The sequence below is a fragment of the Centruroides sculpturatus genome, unplaced genomic scaffold (assembly GCF_000671375.1).
Source record: "Centruroides sculpturatus isolate CEXI.00-Female unplaced genomic scaffold, Cexi_2.0 scaffold1782, whole genome shotgun sequence".
Classification (NCBI taxonomy): domain Eukaryota; kingdom Metazoa; phylum Arthropoda; class Arachnida; order Scorpiones; family Buthidae; genus Centruroides; species Centruroides sculpturatus.
In genome coordinates this window covers 35,555-55,549 of record NW_019386122.1, presented here as the reverse complement: position 1 = coordinate 55,549, position 19,995 = coordinate 35,555, and the positions used below count along the sequence as shown (strand labels likewise).

The window sequence follows — 19,995 nt, the reverse complement described above, 5'->3', positions numbered from 1 at the left end:
TATGATCAATTTTTAGCAATATTCTGAAAATCATCTTGTAACATATCATGTTTTTCTGGCAGACTGATTCATTTTAATTTGTAAAGCATTTATTTAGAGTATTACATTATTTTAGTGGCAGTTTTGAAACTTATCTGTTGTCACACTAAAACATCAAAATGCTAGGATGTTAGACATATTTTAATGTTAATGTATATTTTATATCTTAATCTAAATTTTTCTATATAAACAAATGTATAACATTAATACTGGATTTGATTGATTTACATTTATTTTTCTTTCAAATTTTTACAACCAGTTTACTCCCATTTTGAGCCCACTAGTACATATATTTAAAAGGTTGGCACCAATGTATGAACCCTATGCAACACTTCCAAAATGGTCCCCCATTTAGTTTTCTATAATTCTTTTTCATGACATAACTTAATACACATAAAATTTAAAGCCATAAGTAATTTATTTTTAAAAATAGTAAGCTATATTAATTCACTAAACCTATTACTTTGTGATGAATACAAGCCACCTGAACATTTTTTTGGACTTAATTTCAGCAAATATATTACTACTTTGGACATGTTCAGTTTCATCACTTCTGAATTTTTGATAGAAAGTAATATTAGGTTTTTCACTTAGTATGTCTTTGGCCATTGATACTGAAATATCATGAAAATTTAAACTAAAAATATTAAAAATTATTGAATATTTGGATATTTTGATAAAATGTGATATTTTCAAAAAACTATGTGAACCTATTAATGTAAATTTTACTTCTGACAAGAATGTTTTAATATATAGTTCTAATGCCTTTCAATAATAAATGTTTTGTCATGAACATCATTTTACTTTCATTTTCAAACCTCTTATGAGAAGTATTTCCTATTAAAGCTTTAAAAAAATAATATACAAATTACTGGTAAACAATTTTCATATTTAAAAACAATAAATATATCAACAATGTTTTTACATACACTTCATGCCAAATTACAAAACTAACACATTAAACACCCTGTCAATAACTATTAATTATAAACTGTTTAATGTGTTATTTTTAATAATATACCAATTAAACATATACAATGTTTATATTTTACTGTAAAGAATATCAGCAAAATAAATAAGGGATTGAATTTTTGCACAAAAATACTGCCTGCTAGTCCTTGTTATTGAACAGTTTGTTTAGTTCTTGTTTCAACTGGATTTCAACTAGTCAAAACATTAGGTGGAATATGGGGAATTATTTGGGGATTGCTTCTTCCTAGGGAAGCTTTCCTCTTTGCCATTATTTATTGTTTCAACACAACTAATAGAATTAATTATCAATGTATCTATTTTTATGATTCAAAGTTCCTTTTGATGGAATTTAATTTCTTTTTGTCTAAACATTAAATATCTATCTACTTATCTACTTCTCATGTTCAATTACAAGTCAAAGGTCTTTTAACATGTGAGAATTCCTTTGTGTGTTAGTGATGGTTTCCTAGCACATGCAAATTCTTTTGAATTGTGGCAGGATTGAGCTCACATTAGTATTAGATTGATTTGTATTAGATTAGATCAAAAAATTATCTGATGCTTAAATGAGTCTTTGAGTAGATGTTGTCTTTTCATAATGAAGCAAAAACAAACCATATGCTTGGTTTAAACATTACTTAGAGTTGATAGTTGCAGATTTGAAGCTCACAACTATAATGGAATCAGATTAGTTCATCACAAAATAGATTTTTTAGACAAGATTTCTCAGTGAATTTGTTTAATACATCTCAATGCCTTTTTAACTTGTTACTGGAATTTAACAAGTTAAAAAGGCATTGAGATGTATTAAACAAATTCACTGAGAAACTAAAATAAATTCTTTAGAAACAACTTCTAAAGACAAAGTAGCTGCCTTTTAAAGATTTCTGAGATAGAAGAAGAAATTCCTATAGATTCATTCAGCTGTTTTCAATGGAAAATATGTATTAGATAGCTTTACAAAATAAAATAATTGAGACCTTGTCAGTGCTTTCAATGCTTTCAATAGATTTGACTTAAAAATAGACAATATTAGTATCACTCCTAGCACTTGAGAACAATCTAGTTGGAAATTGAAGAAAGTTTATATTTGTCTCTTAATTTTTAATTTATTAATCTCATCATCATTTACTCAAATGGATTTTCCTAAAATGGATAGATTCCTATCATCATAAGGAAAGAAAAACTAAAACAAAATTTTCTAAATATTTAAGATGCAGGTTGCATATTACTGAATAAAGACTAACTACTATGTTAGGCAAAACGTTTAATTTAAAACTTAATTCATCATTATATTCCTGTTCATATGACTCTAGTAAGACTGAAAAAATCTTTTGGGTTCATAAAAGCCCATAAGGAAGAGTAATTCAGACTAAACGTAGAAAAAAAGATTAGAGCCTACAGTATCTTAAAGTAGGCATTACTAAAATTTTTTAAAGGCAATAAATGAGTGTTTGAACTATTTTCTTTACAAGCTTGATATAAATAGTGAAGATCTAAAAGAAATTTGACTAGAACAATAAATGCAAACAAATAATCTTGTTTTATAACAAGCCTATTCCTATCACTAAAACTAGAAACATTCTTAACCCTAGCTTTAAGATTTTTCCAGGATAAGATTCTTAAAGAATGAAATCCTATAAATTCAGAATATCCTCATATACTGCTTTACTCATCTTACTATATATTCAAAGGAAAATTCTATAGACAAGTGACTCTCTTAAGTAAACTTCATATTGGAAGAACTTGTAGAGCATTCTAGACTTTGTAGAGATAACAATTTTTTAAAATATCAAGATAACATTTTTTCCAAATTCTTTTCATTTGGATTGAAATAAGGATATATAGTGCAAGAATATTACTTAAAATTAATAATACTAATAATAATAATGTGGTTGATGCTTGAACTCATGATGTGCTTTGTGAGTACATTGTCTCTCATTTCTGGCAAATTACAAGAAACTGTCATAATTTAGGATGCAAATTGCTCATAATTCTGATTCGTAATTTTTGGTGTGGTAAACTCTCAACTTTTTATACATTGGAATTATCTCCTCCTCCTCCTCATTTTTGAGGTGGAGCATTAGCAAAGCTTCTTCTACATGGCTTACAGAATTGTGTTCTTTCTCAAAATTTGGTTGGCCAATATTGATGAAACTTTGCCATTTTTTATTAATTGCAATGAGGAATCCAAAAATGTAATAAAAAAAAATGGGTTTATGACTGTTTTCAAGATATAGTGGGGTCAAAGTCAAGGTCCTAGAATATAAGGTTGCCTCATAGAGAAGAAATGCTTTTTATTGGTTGCTTATTTGACATCACTCATATTCGAAAACAAAATCTCTTACTATGTCCTTATGGTAAAAACATTACCAATCAGAGGCTTGTAGCTTTAATTACACGTTAATATTTCATTAATTAAGATTTATACTTAATTAAATGTAAATAAAAATAGATTATAAATAAGAAAAAGAAAAATCTGGAATATTGAGCAAATTTTCATAATTTCTGTGTAAAGTTGAAATTAAAACACGTTTTACTACTTTGTAAATGAAATCGATTTTATCTATTTTATGATATTATAATAACAATAGTTTCTTAAAAGATTAATTTTTGTAAATTTCACCTAGGTGATTTATATATAAGTAAATTAATTTAATTTCTATCATCAAACCACTTTTTTTTTAAACCAAAAATTATATTGGTCTATTTTTTAATTTTTAATACTCATGTACTGAAAATGATATTATTTACTCATATATATAAATGTGAACCACAGGGGAAGTAAGGGTCGGTCGCACCTCCCTGTACGGACAACAGGTCGTTAAACCTGCTCACTGTCAGGATGACTTACTTTACGATAATGGTCCCTAGGGTTGGGACTCTCAAATCTCAGTCGAGTGGAGGGAGAGTATTTGGGGTCGACGATAAGGTGAAGGCCGTACACGAGTAAAGAAGTCTACCATTTTAACAAGTAAAACAAGGATTTATTAAAATAATCAAAACTGACAAAACTACAACACAAATCTAGATGTTATACCGCCTAACAGCTCAAGAGAGAGTTTACATGCTTTTTCATACCTCTTTGTAAGTTCCCGTGACGGTTAAGAAATGTAGGAACAGAAGTATCCCATAAAAGTCTCTTTGATCCAAATGAGCACAAACATAAAAGTTCACGACTCTGGCGACGAATGGTTATCGATATTACAGGATTGGAATAGTGGCGGATTCGGAGATTCAACTCAATGTCATTGGTCCGGCTTTCAATCAGAGACTCCTCCGAGAGGGGGTAAGAACGGTCTTTTATAGCTTTTTGTGGGGAATTTTCATCACGTGATCCGATGGTCTATGAGCTAAAGGTTATAGGTGTTCCAGAGACCTAAATAAGTGACGAATTTTGGGATGCTAACTATAAACTTTGTGCAAGTCGAACTGCAAGTTATGCGAGGACAATAGAATGTTGATGGTTATGACAGGAAGGTTTACACATTCCTGGCTAAGATCATTTTTTTCTTCCAATTTGTTACATAAACATAAGGAAAAAGATAATTAAAATTTTAGTTAATAAAATTCCGGATCTCACATAAAAAATAACTTTGTCAAAAGAACAATTTTCTGTCATAAACATATTTTTAATAATAATATATACAAATTAAGTGTTACATAAAAAAAGAATTAAAAGAAATCGGATACAAACATTTTAAAATTTTCTGTTGTTATCACAATTTACTTTTCTTTTTGCAGAGGAACAATCGTATTTAATTAAATTGTTTAAAAATTTCAATTTAATCCCTAAATGTTGCTTTACATAGGCTATGTGTATATAACATCTGGCAAGTCAATTGTTCAATTAATGACATTATGCATGAAATGGTTTTATGGTTTTACAATCAATTACATTTAAGAGATTCTTCTGGTTTATCCTTTTTATTTACATGTAAAAGTTTTCCTGTCGATTTTTTTTCTATTTCTTTTTAATAAACAATTCTTTCTTTGATTCAACTGATTAATATTTTCATTTTCTACATTTTGTAAATTTACTGTCGGTAGTGAAGTTTTCTTTAGTTTAGGTTTTGTCAATAAACCTAATAATTCAGCTTTTAAATTTCTCTCAAATCATTTTCTGTGAAATGATCAGAGCAAACATAACAAGAATCAGCATTGAATTTGTCTTTTCCTTTACAATTATGAATTCATTTTCTTCTTATTATTGGATCTTTAGTAAATTAAAATAAGTAACTTTCTTGTTTAATAACTTTGTGTTATGATGACTGTTATTACAGGTTGCAACAGCACATGATGCTCCTGGCATCAAAAATAATAATAATAAAATTTAGCTATGGATTTTTTTTTGTATTTTTCCAAATAAATCTAATCAAGATATAATATTTTGAAGTATGAAAAAGTAGTATTAACATTTCTTACATAAAAATTATTATACAAATAAATAACACTACAATAAATTTATACTATGTATAAAACATTTTTATATTTTGCATTTCTATGCATTTTACGTAAATATGCATATTTTAAGAAAGTTATATTTATTAATAATAAACAATATTTCTTTTTTACATCTCAAGTTATTTTAAAAATGTTATCATCCTGTTATTGGCCAGCTTATTATTTGTAGTCGCCATTTCATCGTGCAGATACTATTTTTATACATGTAGAAAACTACCCTTAGTATTTTAAAATATTTTAGTAATAAATATATTTCATCTGTAATCATATTCTGTAATTTCTACAGAACGAAGTGTAAAGACTACAACAGAATATCAAATGGCTCTAGGAATAGTTTTGTTACTTCCGTACAATTTTTATCAATATAATTATCATCATAATTATATTTATTAATAGTAATAACGATAGATATATTTACCTTCAAAGATTAAGAGTCTAAAAACTCTTAACAAAGCAACAAAAATATTGAAATTCAGAAAATTTCTTCCCTCGCTAACTGTTGTGAAGAAGTTGCTTGATTATGGATGATGTATATCCTCAATCTGGCAGGATGTGGCTAAAATGACTGTTTGAGGTAAGTTTATATTCTAGGACCTTGGGTCAAATAACAGTAACATTGTTCCATGCTCCTTGTTATGACTGAGCATGCCTAATGGAATTTAGGAGATAAAAAAAAATACAGCATGTATGCACCTAACAGAAAAAAGGCACAAAAATGAACAAAACACAAGAAGAAAGCAATTGATGCTGAGTGAATATAAGGATTGCCTCTTATGTGTCCAATAGCTGCAAGGATCACTTCACTGTAGCAATAAGTGTAACAATTGTCTTCTCATGTGGCCAGCAGCTGTTTCTTTCTGATCACATACACATACTTGCTCTTACATACTTATTCAAACACATGTCAGCTCAGGTTAGATGGAGTGAAAGATAATTTATATCAATATTAATACTAATTTAAAAATGCAATGATTTGCCTCACTTCTATCACAATATGACAGTGCCTAGGAATGTACAACGTAATTATAAATTTTTTAACAGTCATTATTAGAATTTTTGAGAATGAATTTCCTGAAAATTTAATACAGGTATACCTCGACTTACGTCGTTTTTCGACTTAAGTCGTTTTCCTGGAACCAATTACCGACGTAAGGCGAGGTATACCTGTAGTTCTTAATTCTGTTAAGATATCAAAATTTTTTGTTACATTATTTCTGGCTGTTAAACTTTATCTATGCAGTTATGATATTTATTCAAAATTATTTTATTTAAGTTCATTTTAACATTGTTGATAAGAACATTAGAGAATTCCAGTTGGCTCTTTATTAGCATCTCTGTCCCTTATCAATAATAGCAAAGCCAAAATCAAATTTTAAATGATAAAATTTTGTATCTGAATGGATATACAGTAGACCCCCCTATAACGCGGGTTCATATAATGCGGATTCGTATATTGTGGCAAAAAAATTGCAACCGTATTCATATAAAGACACTAAAAGAGACTCGTAAAATGTGGTAAAACGTCATCCCCGAGTTGTGTTGCAACAGGATTGGTCAAATCTGGACCAATAGTGGGCGAGCATCCGAACTACTTACACGCTACGGAGAGTTTAGGCGGGTAAGTTGAGTTTACTATTGTCTGTACAGTATATAGGCCTAACTTAGGTACTGTAAGTCTAATACAGTACTGTAATTTTATACATTTCTTGTGAAAAAAAACATTTCTTATTCAACGGTCATAAAAATTATTTCTATTAATGATATCTCCAAAGTTCAGTAAATTTTTCGCAGAAAAATAATTTATCAGGAAACACGCACCCACCGTTCGATGCGCCACTCCACAACGAAAACAAGCATAAGCAATGGCATCTTCGAAGGTGCACACTTGGTAAGAAATCCTACGATTTTTTTGTTTATAGCATAGTTTATATGGATTATTCCCAAAAAATTATACGTGTTTTGGAAATGTTGAGTCAAATTAGTCTAGAATCAATTAATTTTATGGAAGAAAACCTTTCAAACAGCCGTAGTCCATAAACTGCACACGTGCTGGGCTTTGATTGGCTCATGTATTTAAGGATTCCTACAACAGAAAATTCTTATCAAGCAAAACATATCTACCGCAGACTGTATATTGGTATTTACAAGTATACAGGTTCCATATTATTGAAGGAGCAGTCTAATCTATGGATTAACAAGCTTCATCATCATTGTCTTCAAAACACATTTATTTTCTGTCCTCTTTTTCTATGCCATCCATGAAGCATTTTAATTCTGATGATATGGCATTTGATTGTTTTTTTTCTTCATACATTGCAAATGTGTGAAAAGCAATAAAATTCAAACATGAAATTGATAATACATCATTAAAAAACACTGTTTTGATTGGCAGTATAAAATTGGAAATAGTCATTAGTTACTACTCCCAATTTTATACATCACATACTTTCAAACATACTTTCATTATCAAAGTACTTTGCTTTGTAATGCTTTTTGAATACAAAATGTTATAGGTACCTCAGATATTTGAAAGATATATTATGTTGTATCTTACAAGACATTATTGAATATAGTTCTATAATTGCTGAAACTTGCCTAATATTTTATGTAAACATGTTTCATGATATAAAAGAAAGATTGAGAGTATAAGACAAATATTGCCATGGAAAAAATAATCATGGTCCTCTCAGAAAGTCATGGATGTTCTGCAGAAATAATGTCATAAATAACTTCTTTTTTTTATGGTTCAAGGCTTGAACATGTTTCATCTTCTTATAAGTTATAGTAAATACTTCAAAAAATTAGCATTGAAGTAAATTAGATTTTTACAGTTTTTAAAAGATATCTATATACAAATAAATGAGGCAATTAAGATTTTACTATCAAGCATGCCCATGAATTTTTGTTATAGATTTTAAATTTAAATTCTGTAGAAACACACAATTTTTATAGATAGATTATTTATTTATCTTTAATTACATTATCATATAGATTGTGTAAATTTATTTTATTGCTCTGCTGTTATAACGCACAAATTACAAGAGTGAGAAGAAACATATTGTAATAATGAATGAAAATATTTCACAATAAAATACCTTTCAGAAACATGAGACATGCAAAATATAGAAGGTGAAATGCATAAATAAATATTTCAACAAATTATATAAATATAATTGCACTTGTTGGTTTTAGATTTTCTTTTGCTTTTTTAACATTATATGCATTCAAACATTTTGCTATTTAAAATATATGACTGTGAAATGTGAATAAAGTAATATACAGTATTATGTTTGCAAATATGTAATAAAATGCATACTTCAAATTACTTATTTTATGATTATTGGCATTTTAGAAAAAAAGCTACCACAATAGATGCAATTCATGATAAATGCATTACAACAGAATATTCCATTAGTTTTTGCAGAATTTCTCTATTTCATGTAAAAATGATGAAAATCAATTTGTGTTTGCATTATCAATTATAGGATCAATAATATTTAGAATTCTATCTACAATTTTTAATTGTACCTAGACCTACAACTAAACAATTCTTGTTCATTTGTTATGTCTAGATGTCACTTCATAGTATCTACTACTAAAAATTGAGAAACTCGTTTCTGTAGGATCAAACTGTGGAGAATATGCTGATAAATTTTTGTAAATGATGCCTTCAACAGAAATGGCTTAATTACTTCAGAATAATGAAATTTAATATTATCCATTATTAATCATAAATCTGCTGTTTAGATAATGACAACTTTTCTGAGATTTGTCTTTTCAAGAAAAACTTTAAGGTTATATTATACTATAATACTATAAATACTATAATTTTAAAAACGTTATAATTTTGAGAAAATTATGACTATTATATGTACAGCTATTCTGAATAAATGGGAGCTAGATTGCATAAATGTGCTAATTATGGATCTAAGAGAGCCTGTTGATGTTGCAGAGTAAAGGAATTAAAGTGTTTCTAAATGATTCTCTCCACTAATATAGTTGTTGTTTATTCCCAAGAAGAATCAAGATTCATCACTAAAGATGATATGCTGCCAGTCTTTATCAGTCCATGTTTCTTTGTTTTGGCATTATTGCAAATCAAGTTGACAATATTGGGATGCTAATGACAGGATACATAGCAGCCTCTGTGCATGCAAATTTGCCTCTGCTAGTCACCTGCCAAAGATACAAGTGACAGGGTTAGGTACTGAGGCTCTGGATGGACAAAGACACCATTGCAGCTGTATGTGTCTGTTTCATGATCATGCAATCATTTCTTCTATGGTTTGTCTGAAGCATGCAGAACCTGCTTGCCACATATTCATATATACACATAACCTTTGCTCCCAACACCACTTCACAGTCAGGTTAGAACATCCCAGGTGACAGTTTGATGAAATGGTATTTTGCTTCCCTAAGTTCCACAATGCAGTAATAGTCAGGTGTTTAATGACTGCATTGTACAGGCTTGCTTGATGTTATAAGACCTCAAAACAGCACTGTAGTCATTTAATATCTGAGACATTACTGTATGCTGAGTTTTAAGGTAATCAAGCAATTTTCACTGGATGCATAACTTTTTGGTCAGTGAGGGAACATGGAATGAACATAAAATGTATAAAAATATTTCTTCAAAATCCGTAGTTTACAAAAAAAATACATTTCCATATAAAACAATGTTTTAAATAAAACTAGTAAATTTATAGTTATTAACTTTCAATGATAATATAGAGATTTCAAGGTTACTAAAGTATGATAATTTCTGAAATTGAATTTACTTTAATTTTATTTTAAACAACTAATTGGATTGATATTATAATTTATTAATTTTGTATTTATATCAATTTTTCAGCATATGTTGGAATGGATAAAATTCAAGATGATGAATATTGTGATAAAGAATCATCTGCACAACCTGAAAATGCAAGAAGAATTTCAGCAATTTTAGATTCAGGAATTCAAATGTTGAAAGAATTAGAAAAGATGGATATAGAAGGTCAATCAAATTCATCACCAACTGACTCAATATCAAGTAAAAGTGAAGTAGATTGCCCTAACATTAGTCTTTCAGAAAATAGATCAGAGAATGTGTCTGAAATTGATCAAATGACAACTGAAGATTATGTAACTGAATTTATGAACAAATATATGGTAATGCCAGAACCTATTAATCTTGATGACAAAACAGATGGTGATGAACACCTTTTATATGATTTTCCTACTGACATTTCATATAGTGTGCATCGAAGATACTGTCGAATGATGAGACAGTATTGGGATAGGCTAAGTAATTTCATTGCAGATAGTAATCTCTATAAAAATCATTTTTCTAGTAAAGATGTGTTGAAGTTAAATGAAGCTGTTAAAGGCTCAATGGCAATGCCTTGGTATCGTGTACAGAAACATACACTTGCAAAAAAGTTTGAAAAAATTAAAGTTATTATGAATAATCCATTTATTTCCCCATTTTCTGCTTCAGATGAAATGTTAAGTAAGATGCCACCTGTATATCTTATGGTAAGTTTATTTAAAATATTATCAAAGTAATTTGGTATTCTTTATTAATTAAATCTTTCATTATATGCCTAAAAAATTTTTCATAAACATATTTTGAATGTAAAACAATTTATATACCATATAATATAATATATAGATAATTATATTATAAATTAAAAGTAGTCTTTACATTATGCATTTTATGTCATAACTATAGTTCAGTTCACTATAACTTTGGACTATTGACAAGACTAAGCAGTCTTTTAACACATTTATTATTATAACATATAATAATAATTTTGTAAGGGTAATTAGTTAAGGTTATATATAACATGTTACACCTATCTTTGGACTATATTTTGTCATGAATTACTTATTACTGTTCATGGTCCATAGCTTTTACAGTAGTCCAAAGTTAAGGTAAACATTACTATAAAAAAAATGGTAGAAGTGGATTCAGCATAAACAAATACATAAGTTATCAGATATATATTTAATAGTAAGAAACAGAAAATAGCAACTAGCAAAGATAAATAAACAGAAAACAAGTAAAATAAAATTGTTTTTCAATTAATAAAATTTTAATCACCAATAGAAAACTCTATATAAAGGTGTATTCTATAAATATAAAGGTACTAATAGATTTCCAAATAAAATTATTTACACTGAAATCTTTGCAAAGATAATTTACCACCAGGAGTGAAACCTATGGCTTAATTTTTTTCACTTGCTTGAACTTTCACAAAAGCACATATAAAAAAATGATAATCATTTGTTGAGACAGAAAAAAATAAATAATAATTTTAAAGAATTACAATCAGTTTGATTGTCCCAAAAATATAAAAGCACATAACAAAATGAACTGAAACAATAACATGTTAGTAAATTTTATTTAACGATAACCTAATATCCAATGAAGTCTCCTTTGGCTAAAATAACTTTGTAAAAGCAGTCTGGTATTGAATGTATGAGTTTTGGAGGACAGATGTGCTTATTTCTTTCCAGTGATGAATTATGGCTTGTTTTAGTTTCTCCACACTTATATTGCTGCCCGCTTGCATATAAAACTAGCCAGAATACACCAAAGATTTTCCATTGGATTAAGATCAGGAGATAGATCTGTCCAATAATAATAGGCACTCCATTAGCTAAAAACCATTCATAAATAGTTAGCTGTTTGAATTGGAGCATTATCTTGTTGAAAGAACCATTGATTCCCAGAAATATATTCCACAAAGAGAAGAGATTGCTTGTTAACATGTCTTGATAATCATTTGTTTTTGTATGCCCTTGTAAAAAAGTAAGTGGAGTCTTTTCTTGCCAACTAAAGCCACCCTACACCATAATTGAGCCTTGTTATAGTTTGGACTACAGTCCTTCCTCTTTTCTCAAATCATGCCAGTAATAGCTCCAATCATCTGGACCATTAAGGTTGAATTTTTTTCTTGTTATTCTAAATAATTTGTTTCCATGTATCTATCCAGCTTATTTTTTCTTGGCCTATCGTAAACATTTCTCATTGTGAATGGGCTTTAGTGATGGGATAGGTTTTCTTGACTTATATACAAGATGCTCGCATATCTGCATATTTCCAATAGTTGATTTGCAAACATTACACTCAAGTGTTGCTAACTACTGAAATGATGATTTTTTGCTGGCAATCTGGTGAGCTTGTTTTGCCCTGTTTGTGCTTTGAAGGTCCTGTGATTTCTTTTGACATATTGGTTTTCCAAGTTTAATAAGTTGTTGATTATAGAGGATGATCAATTTAATTTTTTAGCAATTGCTCTTGCAGAGTAATTTTTACCTGTAAGAGCAAGATGTCCACCTTTCTCTAAGTCTATTAGGGTTTTGCCTCAGCCCATTCTTAAATTAGTGATCCTAACCAACTACAGTCATTTCTAGTAGTTCTTGCTTAGTTAATGATGACCTCTAGTATCTTAATATCAACCTGCCTTTATATTTTTGGGAATCAACTTTAAAGTGAATGTTTAAAATTTTTCTGTTTTAATAAATTATTATTATTTTTTAAATATATATTTTTAAAGATTAAATAAACTAAAGCAGAATTTGCAAATTTTTCTGTAAGAATGATTTTATACAGAAATATACTAGTGCCTTTATATTTATGAGACACACATTACAAGGTAGGGTTTTCTCACATCAATCTTACATTTTAACAAAATATGTATCATTCAATAGAAGAAAAAAATAAGAAGACCCATGTTTTTTTTTTTTTTTTTTATCTAGCAGGTCAATCATTTGCGAGAAAAAGGGTTCTAAAATCTTCTAATGTAATTCATATAGAAATATAGCATTGTCTCTGGACTGGGCATTTACATATAATGAATTATGTGCTGCTATTCTTAAACACATTAATATGCACATGGCAGAATTCAGGATATGTGACAGAAGAGAGAGCATTATAAGTTTTTCTAATATTATTGATGTAAATTTTACATTTCCCAAAACAAAATGTTCATTAGAAGCTTGTGATTGAAATGCCTTCATTTCATCTGCTCATGCTAAACAATTAATTAGTTGTAAACATTGTATTTTTCCTTTACATTTATGCTAAACCATAAAAAGTAAAAACTTTGAGCAAAATCAATCTCTTGATATTCCTAGTCTATATTCACAATGTTACCACTGTGCCATCAGTGCTATATTTCTATATGAATTAGAACATTTTAGAACACTATTTCTTGGAAACAACTTGAAAAAGAACAGATAAATGAAAAAATATGAGTCTTCTTATTTTTTCCTCTACGGAATGATATATATTTTATTAAAACATAAGACTGACATGAGAAAACCCTCCCTTGTTAGTAAAATCTGGAAAAGCCTGGACTCAATAGGACTAACTTGTTTTTCCATGTCTCACAGGTTTTCTGCCATTGACAGAATAGCAGAAAACCTGAGAGACATGGCTATTTTTTTACTCTTTTTTATGCTCTCTATTGTTTATACAAATGCTCTGAAAATGTTTCTTTTTCCCTTTTATGAGAATGGATGAAACATGTTCTTTTTTTATGATTTACACATGATTATTCAAATTGCATTTTATACAGATGTCTACATATATTGTAAAAATTTTACATATAAATAAATGAGCTTTTTAATAAAACAATCTAACTTTGTTTACTTAGTTGTCTTTGGTTTTCTAATGAAGTTATTGAAACAATTTTCTAAGTCTATAGTTATCAAAAAAATTCTTGGTCTTCTTTAGCTTCTCAAAACTCCTTCAAAGCTTTTAATAAAAGCTTAAAAACTTATGTTTGATTTAAACTCAGGTTCTTTTAGCTGGTCATTGTTTTTAGTTTCAAGTCTGCAATAAATTTTTGTCTTTCACATATTATGTACCCAGTACTTCTAAGTAACAAAAAAGTTTAAGTTGTAAGACTAAATAATTAACACAATACAACTTGAACCTCATGTGAAATATCACATAAAAAGAAAGTAAAAAAGATACACTGATGCAGCATTAACAGTTTTTGTTTTCACTAGTGATTTCAATGAACTTATGTTTATCATCTTCAGGCAAACAAAATTTAAAAATAGAACACAATATTCTAATGTAAATGGAACAAATGTCATTTAAATTGAAATTAAGTCATTAAGAACATGATCAAAATTTGATTATGCAAGATATTGAAATATTGATTGCAAGATAATGCAGTGCATTTGTAGATATACACACCTACATCAAAGGTGTGATGGCAGATGCATATCACTGTTTAGCTGTTTATATAAAATAACCCACACACTGGATAGGTCAAGAGTGGGAGTGTTGTGTGGCTGCAATGCTGTTGTAAGGAGAGATTCCAATATGAAAATGAGTTCTGACACAGCAGCATCTGATTAGTGTTGTTTGAGCCCATAACGGATTGTAGTTCTGTTTGAGCACCTTTTTTACAAGCTCCGTAGTATGCTTTCCTTTCACCACATCATCTTGGTGTTTGGCTAGGCTGCTAGCAATCATTTGTATTATGGCTGAATGTTCTTCATGTTCACCTGTACAGGGTTTTCTAACAGTACAGCATAGACTCTCGACTGTTCATAGGTGGAGAGTTTATCCTGATCATTGCAGATGAATCTGCATAAATTTGGTAGTGGGGATAGGGGCAGGAGAAAGTTGTGTTGCCTGAATTTACAGGAAATGCATATGAAGAGGAATTCAAGGTATGCTAATGACGATTGAACTATTGGCACCTCCTCTTGTTACACAATGTTGTGCTTGGAAATAGAGATTTCCTGACCACAGCTGCTAAGTACAGTACAACAACAGGTAGTGGATGCCAAGCAGGGAATTGAATGTACTGTGCTCAATTTCTCTTGTAATCAGTTCCACTAGAACAGCAGATAAAGAGGAACTGATGTGGAGCTCCTGTTTCTGTAAATAAACTTTCCCATTGAGACGAAGTAGTTGTTCTCCGTGATGATGAATAGCACATCACATATATCTAGTATCTGTTGAGCACTAAGACCTTTCTTGAGGAGTAGAGAATTAATAAGCATATAAGCATTGTGGCTTTGAAAGTGGGCATTGAAGGGTACAAGGTTTCTACATCCAGTTTGTAGAAGCTGTATGCTCTGGTTTGTAACACACCAATAACTGAAGTGATGGTGGGCATAGCAACCAAGGATGAGGGAGTAACCAAAAAAGATGCTCGAACAGAACTACAACCCATTATGGGCTCAAACAAAGTTACTCAGATGCTGCAGCGACCATAAATTTGTTTCTATATGGGAATCTCCTCCTTACAATCTTGGAGCCATGCAACACTCCCACGCTTGACCTGCCCAACATGTGGGTTGCCCTATATAAATGACTAAATAGTGATATGCATCCACCATCACATCTTTGATGTGGGTGTATATCCACACATGCACTGCATGATGTTTCAATATCTTGCCTAATTGAATTTTGATCACACTCATAATGACTTTTAATTTCAATTTAAATGACATTTGTTCAATTTAAGTTAGAATATTGTATTCTATTTTTAAATTTTGTTTGCCTGAAGATAATGAACATAAGTTCATTGAAATCACTAGCAAAAATAAAATACTGCTAACACTGCACTTAATGTATATTTTTATTTTCTTTTTAAATAATTAACAATATGTAACAATGTTTTTAAATTTAATATTTACATTTGTTATTAAATAATATAATATTTTCCACAAAATAGCCTGCTAGGAATATCACCACCTATAAACAGATTAGTTTGAGTATAAACAGTCACATGATGAATTCTAAACTTTTTGAGATAGTAGCTAAAAAGAGCAGTCTGTATACAGTCTGCGTCTTTATAAATGGCATTTTTTAACAAATTGCCTGTAACACATGCAAAGTTATTGATCATTGCTTCACAACTTTATTACATCTTTGCAGTCTTTGACTTACAACACTTTCAATTATTTTTAATTTTATANATTTATATATAAGTAAATTAATTTAATTTCTATCATCAAACCACTTTTTTTTTAAACCAAAAATTATATTGGTCTATTTTTTAATTTTTAATACTCATGTACTGAAAATGATATTATTTACTCATATATATAAATGTGAACCACAGGGGAAGTAAGGGTCGGTCGCACCTCCCTGTACGGACAACAGGTCGTTAAACCTGCTCACTGTCAGGATGACTTACTTTACGATAATGGTCCCTAGGGTTGGGACTCTCAAATCTCAGTCGAGTGGAGGGAGAGTATTTGGGGTCGACGATAAGGTGAAGGCCGTACACGAGTAAAGAAGTCTACCATTTTAACAAGTAAAACAAGGATTTATTAAAATAATCAAAACTGACAAAACTACAACACAAATCTAGATGTTATACCGCCTAACAGCTCAAGAGAGAGTTTACATGCTTTTTCATACCTCTTTGTAAGTTCCCGTGACGGTTAAGAAATGTAGGAACAGAAGTATCCCATAAAAGTCTCTTTGATCCAAATGAGCACAAACATAAAAGTTCACGACTCTGGCGACGAATGGTTATCGATATTACAGGATTGGAATAGTGGCGGATTCGGAGATTCAACTCAATGTCATTGGTCCGGCTTTCAATCAGAGACTCCTCCGAGAGGGGGTAAGAACGGTCTTTTATAGCTTTTTGTGGGGAATTTTCATCACGTGATCCGATGGTCTATGAGCTAAAGGTTATAGGTGTTCCAGAGACCTAAATAAGTGACGAATTTTGGGATGCTAACTATAAACTTTGTGCAAGTCGAACTGCAAGTTATGCGAGGACAATAGAATGTTGATGGTTATGACAGGAAGGTTTACACATTCCTGGCTAAGATCATTTTTTTCTTCCAATTTGTTACATAAACATAAGGAAAAAGATAATTAAAATTTTAGTTAATAAAATTCCGGATCTCACATAAAAAATAACTTTGTCAAAAGAACAATTTTCTGTCATAAACATATTTTTAATAATAATATATACAAATTAAGTGTTACATAAAAAAAGAATTAAAAGAAATCGGATACAAACATTTTAAAATTTTCTGTTGTTATCACAATTTACTTTTCTTTTTGCAGAGGAACAATCGTATTTAATTAAATTGTTTAAAAATTTCAATATAATCCCTAAATGTTGCTTTACATAGGCTATGTGTATATAACATCTGGCAAGTCAATTGTTCAATTAATGACATTATGCATGAAATGGTTTTATGGTTTTACAATCAATTACATTTAAGAGATTCTTCTGGTTTATCCTTTTTATTTACATGTAAAAGTTTTCCTGTCGATTTTTTTTCTATTTCTTTTTAATAAACAATTCTTTCTTTGATTCAACTGATTAATATTTTCATTTTCTACATTTTGTAAATTTACTGTCGGTAGTGAAGTTTTCTTTAGTTTAGGTCTTGTCAATAAACCTAATAATTCAGCTTTTAAATTTCTCTCAAATCATTTTCTGTGAAATGATCAGAGCAAACATAACAAGAATCAGCATTGAATTTGTCTTTTCCTTTACAATTATGAATTCATTTTCTTCTTATTATTGGATCTTTAGTAAATTAAAATAAGTAACTTTCTTGTTTAATAACTTTGTGTTATGATGACTGTTATTACAGGTTGCAACAGCACATGATGCTCCTGGCATCAAAAATAATAATAATAAAATTTAGCTATGGATTTTTTTTTGTATTTTTCCAAATAAATCTAATCAAGATATAATATTTTGAAGTATGAAAAAGTAGTATTAACATTTCTTACATAAAAATTATTATACAAATAAATAACACTACAATAAATTTATACTATGTATAAAACATTTTTATATTTTGCATTTCTATGCATTTTACGTAAATATGCATATTTTAAGAAAGTTATATTTATTAATAATAAACAATATTTCTTTTTTACATCTCAAGTTATTTTAAAAATGTTATCATCCTGTTATTGGCCAGCTTATTATTTGTAGTCGCCATTTCATCGTGCAGATACTATTTTTATACATGTAGAAAACTACTCTTAGTATTTTAAAGTATTTTAGTAATAAATACATTTCATCTGTAATCATATTCTGTAATTTCTATAGAACGAAGTGTAAAAACCACAACAAAATATCAAACTAGGCTCTCGGAACAGTTTTGTTACTTCCGTACAATTTTTATCGATATAATAGAGAGGTTGAGGCGCAAGTACAAACGTTAAACTTGTACGGCATTATTTATTATTATTATTATTTATTAGCACAATGTGCAGCCTGGCTCCTCATAAGCGCTACCAGGGACGTCGGGATGGCCGAGCGGTCAAGGTGCCAGCCTACCGCACTAGGGAACCCGAGATCGAATCCAGACGGGTCAAGGAATCCCCAGGAATTCTTCGGGGGGTGGTCCGTTCGAAGCCCTCTTAGTGCTCACAGGGCGGAAAGAGTAGATATAAAAAAAAACTACCAGGAAACTTGTACGGCAAGCAGAAATACACGTTTGACGTTCTAAGTCCAAGTAAAATACGTTTTGGCGCTCGTTCACAACATCACGTGACTCAGTGAACGTCGCGCATTGACCCACGGGAAATTTGTTGAAAAATGGCGGATAACTTTAACAACGAGGTTTTTTTTTACTCCTTCCGCCGTGTACACTAAGTGGACCTGTTATAGCAGGCACATTATGGGTTCGGTTAGGCTCACAATGGGGCGACCGGGTGGTGAGGGACGGACCACCCCCCCGGATTCGATCCTTGGTCCCCCAGAGCGGTAGGCTGTCACCTTGACCACTCGGCCATCCGGCCTAACATCGAGGGTTACCAGCGAAGATAAATGAACAAATTAAATTGTTTAAAAGTATTTATAGGATATTTAATAACACTAAATAATTATTTTTAATTCTCCTACCGTACGATCGGACGATAGGACTACCTCATACTTTTGTCGAGGGAAGTAGTGGCTTATGTAAATTCGAAAGCAGCTCACAAAATTAATTTTTAGAAAATTTACAAACGTATTACGCTGTTGATGGTAGAAGATGCCGTGGAAGAACAAACCTACCTTAAGATAAACTATTATGAAGACAAATATGTTAATGTTACCTATGGTTCCAAAATGGCGGCGCTTTGGTTAGGTTCGTTTCGCATCTGTTAGCTACATTTTTATTAGACGTTTCCTTTTTTATTTATTTATTTTGCTCAAGAACTACAGTAGAGCCTCGATTATCCGACCCCCGATTAACCGACACCTCGGTTAACTGACCGTCCTAGTCAGCAAATTTCAAATGTCCGCTAGTGATGTGGCGCTACAATATTTGGCTATGTCTTGGCTACTTTAATATTATTTTTACGTGTTTTAGCTGGCAACACTCATTCGACCATGAAAGGGAGCTAGTATTTAAACGAAGCTTAATTTTCTAATTTTTAACGATACAATAGCGACGATTATTATTTTAAAAAATTTTTGTTAGGCTTAACATCGATGAAAATTCAACGCGAAGTAGGTTAATAGCGATATACTAATATACTAATTACATGGGATATAATAATATACTACACTAATAATGGATTTTTTCATA

The 19,995-nt window shown here is 30.1% G+C and overlaps 1 protein-coding gene across 1 annotated transcript in view; it reads left to right on the top strand.

Moving 5' to 3' along the window:
• The window catches only part of LOC111613708 (hormone-sensitive lipase-like), a 57,765-nt gene that overhangs the window by 33,212 nt on the left and 4,558 nt on the right, over nucleotides 1-19,995 (top strand). The window contains exon 7 of the mRNA XM_023355047.1: nucleotides 10,328-10,992. Coding sequence (XP_023210815.1) covers nucleotides 10,328-10,992 — 665 coding nt within the window. The remainder of the gene's footprint in view (nucleotides 1-10,327; nucleotides 10,993-19,995) is intronic.